This window comes from Micromesistius poutassou (genome assembly GCF_964030765.1).
Source record: "Micromesistius poutassou genome assembly, chromosome: 2".
NCBI classification, from domain to species: domain Eukaryota; kingdom Metazoa; phylum Chordata; class Actinopteri; order Gadiformes; family Gadidae; genus Micromesistius; species Micromesistius poutassou.
The window spans coordinates 3,577,426-3,589,929 of record NC_140272.1 but is presented as its reverse complement, the minus strand read 5'-3'; the positions used below and the strand labels follow the sequence as shown (position 1 = coordinate 3,589,929).

Here is a 12,504-nt window from a genome sequence, read left to right as displayed (position 1 = left end):
TACATAACTCAATTTAAACTATGCACGGCCAGACGGATTTACGCCCACTGCTCATCTCTGCACGCTATTGGCCAGCCCTCCCGATGTCCTCCGAACCAGTCATAGCGCTCTCTGGGGGAGGCGGAATCTAGGGCAGCCAATGGGAGGGGTTAACAGGTGGATTGACATTCCCGCTTACAGCACTTTCCTCCCTTGATAAAGTCACGTTGTAAGCAGAGCTCCATCTCAGTCCCTCTCCCGAGCAGCACTCCCGAAACACACCACCAAGAAACCAACCATGTCTGAGAAACTTGCCTTCAAAGTCGGTGAGTATGAAGCATTTTTTCCGCCTCGTTCCTCTGAGAAAGCGGAGTAGTGCGTCCAGTAGCGGTGGCTCAGCCCGATAGGAAGCTTAATCGTTGTTAATAAATAGCATGATGCGTGTTCTTAAGTCTGTGTTTTTTCCTACTAGAACGCACACATGAATGTGTATATGGAATGGGGTTCTTTGGCAGAGTGAATCGTGGGTTTAAGCCGGTTGATTGCTGGTTTATGATGTAATACTCTGTTTGATAAGCTAGCACATGGCCAGAGTCAGCCCGGCCCTCCCCGGGTCGCGTTATGCATAAAGTCCGCTGCGTTCTGTCACTTTTGTCCGTCTGTTTTTGTACATTTCTTCAAGTCGTTTCTTTTAAATTGTTCATGTTGTTATATATTTTTGGAATGAATCAGTGTGTTACTCTTGGCCACATTTCAAAAAGCCATGGGCTCCATAGTGTAGAAAACTCGGTCGCCCAGACGCTGGTATTTGTAGTTTATTGTACAACCACAAGCCTCTGTGTGTTATTACGCAGCATATTTTTGAAAACTACAACTCCCATAATACTATGCTGCCATCCGCCGGAATTGAGACTCACAAGGCAGAGTGAAAATATGCGGTTTATGCATGAATTTATAAAAATATAAATTCTCCCAAGTCATATCAAATGAATACAAGCATTTAAAGATGAAGTTGCTTATAAGCTACACAACATACACACCGGTGTCTGGTCAAATAGTTCAGAGGTCCCTCTTCTTTAGTAAATATACGAGTTGTGTATACACACATTTCAGCAGGAACAAATTGTACAGACGCTCAACAATAAAATAAAGTATAACTGCTGACAATTTCATATAAAACACTTAAAGTTGAACAATCAAGTTCATCCATACTATATACTAAATTGTATTGAACACTAATTGAATACTACAGTGAAAGTGAGTGGGGGTCTATAATATCACACCTGTTCCCCTCCAACCCCAACAGGTGGCTCGAGTAACGCTTTAGTGGCTGCTTGGAAGTTACCCAACAGTGAAACTCCAGGCCAAAGTCCCATGTTTGCTTCAGCTGTTGAGTTCCGTTCCAAACAGCAGTCATGGGGATTGGATTGGGTCTTTGAGGGGTTTGGTAAAAGTGGTTGGGGTGGTTCAACGGCCGGTCTAAAGGTTTGGGGTTTGAACTCTTAATGCCTGCTATGTATTATATTATCTACCTGTAGTTATAATTCAGCAAGATGCCTCTAGTGGACATGCATCTGAAAAAAGTAACTTTTTGGATAGAACTGAAAAAGGGTTTGTCTAGGAATTATCAGTGATTACAACATTTAATTTTCAGAATGTTGTAGGCTGAATTCCACACTGGTTGTCTCTTAAAATTAATTGTAATTATTCTGCCAAGAACTGCCAGGTAAGTGTCTCTGGTGTAAGAACGTTGCTCGTCCAATAAGTGAGTGCGCTGCGTGCCGCTCTATATCAACACACGATGGACTCCAGAGGTCAGTTCCCTCTGGCTTTATCTGTTAACTCACGGCTCCTGGTTCAGGTCTGTTCTGGTTCCTGCTGGTTAAAGGGGCTTGTGTTGTCCTGAGTCCCCTCTCCCTCCCAACCGCCTTGAACTGGACTAGCCCTGGGCTGTGGCCGGCACGGTGGCAGAAGGCTGACGTAATCCTACATTATTTCAACTCACTTCACTCAAACTCCACATTATGAGTGGTTTTACAAATCTGATGTCCACATCTAAAGTCTGATGGGAGAGGAGCTTAAAAACAAAGTCAGTTAAAGGTTATGTCTGTCTCTGTATGCGGTCATGGCGAGACCTGGTCGGTGTGAGTCCCTCTTGATGCAGCATGAAACTCTACAATATAAAAGTGTCAGTTTAAGTTTGCATCAGGGATTTGAGCGTTGCCATGGTTACGAACCCACTGACCAGCTGGCTTACCGTTCCCGGGATTCAAACCAGGCACTTTATTTAATTAATTAATACATTGGGCCGCCCTGGTGGCGCACTGGGCTAAAGCGCGTATCATATAGGCACAGTCCTGAACGCAGAGACCCAGGATCGAATCCGGCCTGGGTCATTTACTGCATGTCCTCCCCTCTGTCTTCCACACCTTCCTCTCTATCTCTCTCTATAATGAAAAGCTGACAAAATGCAAAAAAAAAATCTTTAAAAAAAAAATAATACATTTAGTTTCGATGTGCAACACATTCTGGTACAAAGTCCCACACAATGTTGTACATATTTTAAATCTATTTAATCAAAGTCCACTGGTCACCATGACTTTTCAACAGTCGCCCTCTCAATGCTACCGTGTCTCCCGCTGTATTCCCGCACTGAACGGGGCTGTAAACCAGCACTGTGGCACCATACTGAACAGGGCTGTGAACCAATGGCGTGTCTCCCTCCCTCCCTGCAGCGGACATCAGCCTCGCGGAGTGGGGGCGTAAGTGCCTTGACATCGCTGAGAACGAGATGCCTGGGCTGATGAAGATGAAGGAGCTGTACGGGAAGAGCAAGCCGCTGAAGGGTGCGCGCGTGGCCGGCTGCCTGCACATGACGCTGCAGACCGGCGTACTCATCGAGACACTCACCGCCCTGGGAGCTGAGGTGAGGCCCCCCCCATGCGCTACGGTCGCCATGGCAACGACATGATTGCACTTGTACTTTACGTCATATGCTGGAATATTGGTTTCAGGTGTACGAACCAGGCGGCTGGGAAATAGATGTTCCACTGGAACAGGAAATTACTTGTATGAATTAGATTTACTTTGACTTTATCAAGCCATCATTCCCTCTTCCTGTCCTGTTTTGTCCTCGGGGGTGTGTGGGTGGGTGTGTGGGTGTGTGATAAAGGGTCTCAGGTCCTGTGTGTCATAGGTCTCTTGGTCTCTCTGTCCCTCAGGTCCAGTGGTCCAGCTGTAACATCTTCTCCACCCAGGACCACGCCGCCTCTGCCATCGCCAAGACAGGAGTCCCCGGTGAGCCCGCACACGCAAACCCTGAGTAAAGAACGCCAGGGGCACCCTCCCAGACACACACACTCCGATACACACTGGCTGGGATTGATGGAGAGAGGACCGTCCGGATGTTGGCAGGGGCTCCAGCTGTCATCTGGCCCCACAACACAGTGTGTGTTGACGAGCTCATCACCCTACCCACAGAATCTGTATTTGTCATCCCCCCCGACAACAGTAGGTGTGTTGATGCTGTCATTAACGCTCTCCCCCCCCCCCCCCCCCCCCCCCCCACCCACCCAGTGTATGCGTGGAAGGGCATGACGGACGAGGAGTACGTGTGGTGCATCGAGCAGACTATCTACTTCAGGGACGGGAAGCCCCTCAACATGATCCTGGATGATGGCGGGGACCTCACCAACATGGTGCACCAGAAGTACCCGCAGCTGCTGGCCGGTGCGCGCACGTGCCCACACACACGCTCGCATGGGGCCCACACGCAAAGTCACACACGCATGGGCACGCATGCATACGGCTTTGGCATACGCGCACACAAAACCATTGTCAATCTCAGACAAATGAGCAAGAATGCATACATTGGCACGTGCATTTTTGCCACATGCATGCTCTGGAAAATTGCTAGTGTAGTACAACACTGTGTCTTCGGTTTGAGCTACTCGATACAAATTAACAGATTAATTCAGTGTTTTATTCAGTGTTGTATAAAGGGAACAGGACAGCACTGGACTTCTGTTACAGCAGAAGTAATCGCTCTCCAGGGCCTTTAGTCTGCAGTACCAAATAGTGACCAGCAGGTGGAAGCATGGCTCTGCCTGGGATTTACTAACTTGTGATACAGTCATTCACTTCAAGTCAACAGAGATTTTTACCCCCTAAAAAAATGTGTTACACTCAAAAAAAAAAGGCAAATCACCAGTGATCCAGTGGTTAGGGTGTCTGACTCCCAGTTGAAAGGTTCTGGATTGTATTCTCAATGTACCCAGTCTCACCTGTTGGTGTCCTAGAGTCAGATGCCCCGTCTCCTAGCTGCTCATTAACGATGTATGTGTAGTCCAGACCCAAGCTCTGATAGTCTGTTGATTTAATAAAGGTGTGTGTCGCCCTCTCCAGGTATCCGCGGAGTGTCTGAGGAGACCACCACAGGGGTCCACAACCTGTACAAGATGATGAAGAACGGAGACCTCAAGATCCCCGCCATCAACGTCAATGACTCTGTCACCAAGGTAACCACTTCCCAAAAGACACAAGACTTCTTTGTCATAATCTGGTTTCATCCTCATGCTGGCCTCCACTACAGAGTGATTCTTATAATGTTGTATGAGGTAAAGCACCTTTGACTATCTACTGTACAGGTGTAACCCTACTGCAGATGTTTGCTAAATCAACTTCTTGCGTTGTGTGTCACCTGCCTCCAGACACGGGTCAGACCCCATCTGCTGGTAGCTCTGAATCGTGAGGTTAATCTATAGACATAAAAAGTTAGTTGAAATGCAGGAACCAATATCTATGGTTAATAAGTGCTGTGGCAATTAATTTGAGATATTGCGTATAGGACAGATGACCCTTCTAAAAGCAAAGAATAACAAAATGGTTGGAGAACAAACGTAAGTATGTATACGGCGGTCTCCTTTCTAGCACAGTGAGCAGTTTCATAAAGTCTTTTAACAGTTTCACCCTTCCTCAGAATGCTATCTTCTTACAACGCAGGAGGGAAGTAATAGTTTCACTGCCTCATGTTCTCATGCTGGTCAGCAGAATATAGAAAAGGGGCTTCATGTTCTCACTGGTCAGCAGACTAGAGAACAGGTGCTCCAGGCTCTCACACTGGTCAGCAGACTAAAGATGAGCATACACCAAAAGAGAAGCAATTCTTGATTTGCGGTAATCGCGAAAGAACAAGGGGCTGAGCTAATGAGCTAACACCAAAGGGTCTCTCTGCTGGCCAGGGCTGAGAGGACCACCACTGCGACTTGGTGCTTGTAGTGAAAGTCCAGAGATGGGAGAACCAACGCTGTGGTGTCTGGGTTCATTACACCCTCCAGAGCACATTTCTGTAGCACTGACACAAGTACAAATATTTAAACTCAAGCAACCTGGGCATGTGTTTTACTATTTCCACCATGCGCGCTGTTTTATTCTTAAGTTGTATTTCTGTTCATTACTCTCCAGTGTGTGACTCTTCCCCTGTCCAGTGTGACTCCTCCCCTGTCCAGTGTGTAACTCCTCCCTCTCTCCCCTCCCCCAGAGTAAGTTTGACAACCTGTACGGCTGCAGGGAGAGTCTGATCGACGGCATCAAGCGCGCCACCGACGTGATGATCGCCGGGAAGGTTGCAGTGGTTGCAGGATACGGCGACGTGGGCAAGGGCTGTGTGCAGGCGCTGCGTGGGTTCGGAGCCCGCGTCATTGTCACGGAGGTGGACCCCATCAATGCCCTGCAGGCCGCCATGGAGGGTGGGTGTCTCGGGCACCACTGGGGGGGGGGGGGGGTGAGGGGATGGCTTTCTTGGTTTGAGTATACCGGGGTGAATGATGGTGTAGTGTAAATCAAACTCGCAAAGGGAAAAAAATATTGAAGAATACTGAGCATCTGGAAGATGGGTATTGATTCAGGAGCACAGACGATGAGAATCATGTTTCTTACGTGAACCAATATTTATTTTAGATTATTTTGGTTTTGGCGTAAGTAGAGGACTTGTCGAGACCGTCCAAGCGATTAGCAACTTGACTTTATTATCGGTCCACCGTATGATTGTCCTTCATCATCCTCCAGGTTATGAGGTGACCACCATGGATGAGGCCTCCAAGGAGGCAAACATCTTCGTCACCACCACCGGCTGTGAAGACATCATCCTCAGCCAGTACGTCACCTCCCCTACCCCTCTTACTCACCCCCAGTACACACTTGTGACAAATGGGTCGTTACCATGCTACTACCCCACGCGAAGTAACGCAAGACATACACACGCATACAGAAACACCCTTCACCTCTTCACCAACCAAGGTCTTTACAGAGATTCCCACACAACGTCATCACAACATCAGGGTATTACGACTCTTTCGGATAAAGTGTCCACCAAATTGCCATGGACTTCATGCCAGGCAGTATGCAGTGATGATGACTCCAGGTGTATTCTGCGGTCTTTAACCCACCACTCCTCTCTTCAGCCACTTTGAGAACATGAAGGACGACTCCATCGTCTGCAACATCGGACACTTTGACTGCGAGATCGACATGGCGTGGCTGAACGCCAACGCCGCTGAGAAGATCAACATCAAGCCGCAGGTATGGCCGCCGGCTCTTCTGCCAGGACGAGCTCTCGCCTGTCCCCTTCAGTCTTCATCGTTAACAATGTTTTAATAAAGAATGCTGTTGGTTGGCTCCTGCTTAAACAACCGTTTCACTGATAACTAAAGGCTTATTTTGGTACGAGTGCAGAGTAGGAATAGAAAACTGAAACACAATTAAGATGATTTAAAAATGAGATGTAGCCCCCTTTATTGCCCGTCCTGGACCCGTGTCCTTGACGTTTGACACGGGGGGTAAAGCATCTCTCCCATAAACCTGTGGTGGAGGCTCAGTCCCTCTCTGCAGAGCCTGTCGGGAGGAACAAGCCCCTGTCTAGTCCATACAGCTGGATGTGGTTGATGGCTAAGCTACAGGCTATCTTGGCATGTGTTCAACAAAACATTATTTTAATCCTTTTCGTTCACACGTTCCTTTTTGTATAAGCCTAAACCTTATGAATTAGGAAAAATGACTTTAATCACTAAATATGTCTAGCAATGTAAATGTTGACAGTGGAGCTGAACGTATGTCTGCCACATGGATGACGGGAGGGATAAAGTAACATGGTTTATTGTATGATCGTCCCTGTGGAGCCCAGGTGGACCGCTACAGGATGAAGAGCGGACGCCACATCATCGTCCTGGCCGAGGGCCGGCTGGTCAACCTGGGCTGTGCCATGGGACACCCCTCCTTCGTGATGAGCAACTCCTTCACCAACCAGGTCGGTACACCTCCCACACCGCCACCTCTGGAGGGCAGACCCTCCACCTCTGGAGGGCAGACTGTGTGGGGCCTCTGGAGCAGACTGTTGGGCCCCTAGTTCCCCACTAGGGGACGGGTACAGAGACCCGATAGCAAAAATATGAAACTAAAATGGTTCCCATGGTCTTCTCCTGCAGGTTCTGGCCCAGATCGAGCTGTGGACCAACACCGCCAAATACCCACTGGGGGTCTACTTCCTGCCCAAGAAGGTGAGCGCTCACTTGGACCCCATTGTACTTCCTGTCGGGGTGCAGTTGCAACACGCCACCGGAGCGTGATTTATAGAAAGGCTCAAAGCCTGATTCCTGTTGGCTGGGCTTGTAGTATTTTTGGCACCCCAAAGCCTTCAGCTGGAAGGTGGTGCGGTGATCCATCTTCAGCCGGCGGCATTTGACGTAGCGTTTGAAGTGGTCCTGGGTAATCCCTCTGGACGGCTGTATCCAAGCTGTTACTCACCGGTCAGGAGATTCATCTTCAGGGTGCACGGGGTCAGGCCAGAGTGAACCCACAGGAACCCACATCTGGTCAAGTGCTGATTTTAGCTCTGGTGCCCTCTGACCTCTGCGTGGCTGCACACACAGCCATACCGACACACACACAGCCATACCGATACACCGACACACACATATATATATGTGTGTGTGTGTGTGTGTGTGTCAAGTCACTTTTATTTATATAGCACATTTAAATACAACAGGAGTTGACCCAAAGCGCTTTACATTGACAGAAGTCAGGGTTTGGGCAGGGCAGTTGATAAAAGGGGCCCAGGGATACACAGGTCTTGACTAAAAAAAGAAAAGCATAACAAATAAGTAGAAAGAAAGCAATATATATAATAAAAAGAACAACATAGAGTAAAACAGGTTAAATAGAGTAAAATCACGAAAATAAAAGTAGTAAAAGAAAAGTAAGAACAAGGTTAAGGGTTGTTAAAAGCAAGAGTGAAAAGGTATGTCTTTAAATTAGACTTAAAACTGGCAAGGGTGGTAGAGGACTTGATATGGGGTGGAAGGGGATTCCATAGGTTTGGGCCAGCAGCAGAGAATGCCCAGTCACCTTTAGTTTTAAGACGTGTACGGGGGACAGATAGGAGCTGTTTTGTGGATGACCGGGTCGACCTGGAGGTGGAGTGTGGGGAAAGCATTTCAGCAGTATAAGGGGGGGCTAAGCCATTAAGAGCTTTAAAAACAAAGAGTAAAATCAATTCTGAATTTGACAGGGAGCCAGTGCAGCTGAGCCAGGACTGGTGTGATGTGCTCTCTTTTTTTGTGCCAGTGAGCATTCTGGCTGCTGCATTCTGGACCATCTGTAATTTATGGATGTTAGATTGTGTAAGACCTGTGTATAAAATATTGCAGTAATCAAGTCTTGAGGAAATAAAAGCATGTATGAGAATTTCAAGATCACTCCGGGATAAAAGGGATTTAAGATTTGATATGACTAAGTTGATAAAAACCACTTCTGACCACACTATTGATTTGTTTATTAAAATTCAGAGAGCTATCCAGCATAATACCAAGATTTCTAACCACAGGGTGCACGTTATTAGAGAGGGGACCAAGAGCACTGCTGAGGCTGGTGACAGATGAAGGGGGACCAAATAATAATGACTTCAGTTTTGCTATCATTGCGTTGTAGGAAATTGCATGCCATCCAAGATTTAATATCATTGAGGCAGCTATACAGTTTGTTTAATGTACATGTGGTCTGAGGGGCAACTGGGAGGTAGATCTGGGTATCGTCGGTATAGCAGTGGTACTGGATGCCATATTTGTCAAAGATGGAACTCGGGGGCAGCATGTAGAGAGAGAAGAGGAGGGGGCCAAGGATTGAACCTTGGGGGACCCCACACTTCATGGTGGAAGAGGAGTAACGTCCCAATTTAACTGAAAGTCCTGTCTTTCAGGTAAGAGGTGAACCAGGTTAAAACAGTGCCCTCCAGCCCAACTCTATGTTCCAGCCTCTGCAGTAGGATGTCATGATCAATAGTGTCAAATGCGGCACTAAGATCCAATAAAACTAAAATGGAGCAGGAACCAGAGTCAGTGCAAAGTAGAATGTGTGTGTGTGTGTGTGTGTGTGTGTGTGTGTGTGTGTGTGTGTGTGTGTGTGTGTGTGTGTGTGTGTGTGTGTGTGTGTGTGTGTGTGTGTGTGTGTGTGTGTGTGTGTGTGTGTGTGTGTGTGTGTGTGTACACATACATATGGATACACAGGCAGACCCTACCAGGTTATTTGATTTAGAACTACCTATTGTTTTACTGTGTTTCCGAAGAAAAGTATGTTCTGACGCATGTCTTCTGCTCCCCTCCCCCTCCCCCTCCCCTGCAGCTGGATGAGGAGGTTGCCGCCGCCCACCTGGACAAGCTGGGGGTGAAGCTGACCAAGCTGAGCGTGAAGCAGGCCAGCTACCTGGGCCTGCCCCAGGAGGGGCCTTTCAAGCCCGACCACTACCGCTACTAAGACAGCCCCTCCCTCGCCACGCCCCGCCCAGGGGTGGGCTTACACGGTGGGCGTCAGCGGGAGCAGAGGGGTTTCTGGGAGGAGGCGGCGGTGGGCTGCTGTGGTGGTTAGGCGTCCCAAGTGCTTTAATGTGACCGGTGCTGAGGTGGGGAGGGCGGGGGGCGTTATCCACAACCGGCCCAAATCAGTTCAATCACTGTTGTCGAATAATCAAAGGTTGCTGAGCAACAGAATCACAGAGCCAAAATGGCGCCGGCGGCCTGGCTGATTCCAGCACCTGGCTTCTATAAGTGTTTGTTTGTTTATCCCTGGCCAGCCGTTGAACCCCCGCCTGGATGGACGCTGGCTCCACGCTCGTCCTCACTGCCTCGTGCGCTAAAGCTCTGGCCCCGGGGCCCGTGCACTCGGTCCTCTGGTCTGCCTGGCCCCCCCGGGGTCTTACAACTCTACTGCTGGCCGTAGCTCACGAGCGCTCTCCTTACAGCACATCATTCCTTTAGCTCCACCCCCCCCCCCCCCTCTCCTTACTCCTAGGTGCTCAGAACTCCCACTGGCTCCTCAGTCTTAACTCATTAGTAAGGGCCACCCGTTTACCAACCTGTGCACCTAACCTCTTTAACCTCTTTACCCTCTTTACCCCTTATTCCGTGTCGACGCCTGCATGCGTCGATACGATTGGTCGAAGCTGGGAGATTTGAAGTTCAATTTAAGAAATGAAACTTTAATGATTCGTCGTTTCTATCAATCATTCTGGAATTTTGACTTGAAGGGACATTCTAGAATGTGCCCCTCCCCTATTCAATTCAGTTGTGCGTGTTGGTTAATTGTCTGGCCAATCAGCTATCCTCTTCGGTCTTCGGGGGCCACTAGGCGTAGTTAAACGGTAACCATGGTTGCAAAACGGTTTCAAAGGCTCGGTGTTGTACATGACGGACGGACTTGTTACCTTCGTGATGTTATGATGCAATAAAAGACATTCTACTGGGCTGTATCTCGAGTACTCTGTTCTTGTTTTACCGTCATCTTCTAGCCAAGTGATGAGGTTAGCATTATGGTACCCATCTTTTTGTATGTACCGTTTACAAAGTGACTGTATACTTTAGGAAACGTGGTGTGATCTGTGAGAGGACCCCTCCCCAGGTAGATAACAAATAATTAATTTAATGGAATCACACTAATGAAAGCATACTTATGAATATGGTAGATGCCGCTACATTCTACATACGGCACCATCTTAAAGCAGGTTTAGCGTGGTTCCATCTCCAAAGGCTAAATCGCCTGCCTCGACTGTATAGTGAACATTGTGGAGGGCGGTAAATTTCCTACACTTTACAACCTGCTCTCATGGTCGGGTGGTTAAACGGACCGACTTAGGGTGAAAATATGCATGGTTAAGAGGCAAATATGGACACTAAGTATTGGAGAAAGTCCAAATTGTAAACCCTTTAAACGTGAGCCTGTTCATTCATCTAGTCCTCAACCTTCTGATACTCTACTCCAGAACCCCATCCACCCATGTCGAGGGTCTACAGTGGACCACCAGGCCTCCTCTCCATGCCTACTGGTTCCCTGGTCGTAGACCCTCTGTGCGCATCGTGTTCACTACCTTCCGTTAATCCAAACACGGCAATGCGCCACATGCGTGCTCAAACCACGCTCATCCGAGGCGACTCCGAGCGGACTACCGCGGTGTCAGAGACCACCGCTGGGACAGACCACCGCGCTCCCTCTGCCAGGGGGGTTCGGGCGAGCCCAACATCGGCGGTGTGTATGAAATCTTGTGAGCCTTTGCAGTTCACTTCACAAGGTCCAGATGTCATTTCCTGTTAAAAAAATTAATAAAAACACATTGAGATGGTACAGCGCGTTGCCTGGCAACGGGAGGCTGTGCGGAGTCCAGTCCACAGGTCCTCCTGGCAACGCGTGTTGACCTGTCCTCGAGCGAGGCATCGTTTCCCCTGCTGGTCTCGATCAAACCGAAGAAACCGCTGCGTGCGCAGGAGATGAAACTCTCACTGGTGGATTGTTGTTTAAAGTCAGGATCACTCGGGAGCGTCCAAACCCGCCGCCCTGACACAGAGCAGACCTGAGTCGGTGTCGAGTTAGGTTTAGTCAGTGTTGCCACATTGGGTCAGATGTCCTGCCCAATTCGGCAACACTGGCTGCAGCGCGGAAATCTGACCCAATCTGGAAACACTGGCTGGGTTACCAACAATGCCTGGGAAGTCATTAGTCGGACAATGATGTGGCTTCATGAAAATGCTTCAACACTGCACGTACTCACATTGTTACTTGTGAAAACAAATCCTTTTATTTTAAGTATTTTCCCCCTCTCACTCACCTCGGAGGCTTGAACTGAAAGAACTGCCTGCTTCGGTGCCTTGCTCGACGGCAGATTATACACTCAAAAGGATTTGAATTGACAACAGGAAAATATTGTTCTCAATCATTGTTACAGCTATAGGGTCACAGGCCACAGGGGGTTGGGAACCACTGTTCTAACGCATCAACGCATCATTATGTAATGTCCCAGTGAATGTATAGCTACACACAAGGTATTCACTTGTTGATGGGAAGCAACAACAATTTATAATCAAATATTTATGATTTAATATTAATATTTAATATTGAGATATATATGAGAAGAGTTGAGGTATGGAGAAAATACAAGAGTAACGAGCTGAATGTTACCTTGACAAAATCAATAAAATAAAGGAATAG

At 48.1% G+C, this 12,504-nt stretch overlaps 1 protein-coding gene across 1 annotated transcript; it reads left to right on the top strand.

Moving 5' to 3' along the window:
• Positions 1-162: 162 nt before the first annotated feature.
• On the top strand, positions 163-10,774 carry ahcy (adenosylhomocysteinase). Its single transcript, XM_084464501.1, has 11 exons — positions 163-305; positions 2,715-2,905; positions 3,201-3,276; positions 3,556-3,708; positions 4,384-4,496; positions 5,519-5,726; positions 6,046-6,133; positions 6,441-6,558; positions 7,160-7,282; positions 7,461-7,532; positions 9,652-10,774. Exons 1-11 carry the CDS (start codon positions 278-280, stop codon positions 9,781-9,783), a joined length of 1,302 nt encoding a protein of 433 aa, XP_084320627.1. The 5' UTR covers positions 163-277; the 3' UTR covers positions 9,784-10,774.
• Positions 10,775-12,504: the final 1,730 nt, after the last annotated feature.

Excerpts from the sequence above, each read along its gene's own strand:
- ahcy (XM_084464501.1), top strand. The coding sequence starts at position 278 with ATGTCTGAGAAACTTGCCTTCAAAGTCG. Across the intron at positions 2,906-3,200 it reads TCACCGCCCTGGGAGCTGAG|GTCCAGTGGTCCAGCTGTAA; the intron begins GTGAGGCCCCCC and ends TCTGTCCCTCAG. Across the intron at positions 4,497-5,518 it reads TCAATGACTCTGTCACCAAG|AGTAAGTTTGACAACCTGTA; the intron begins GTAACCACTTCC and ends CCCCTCCCCCAG.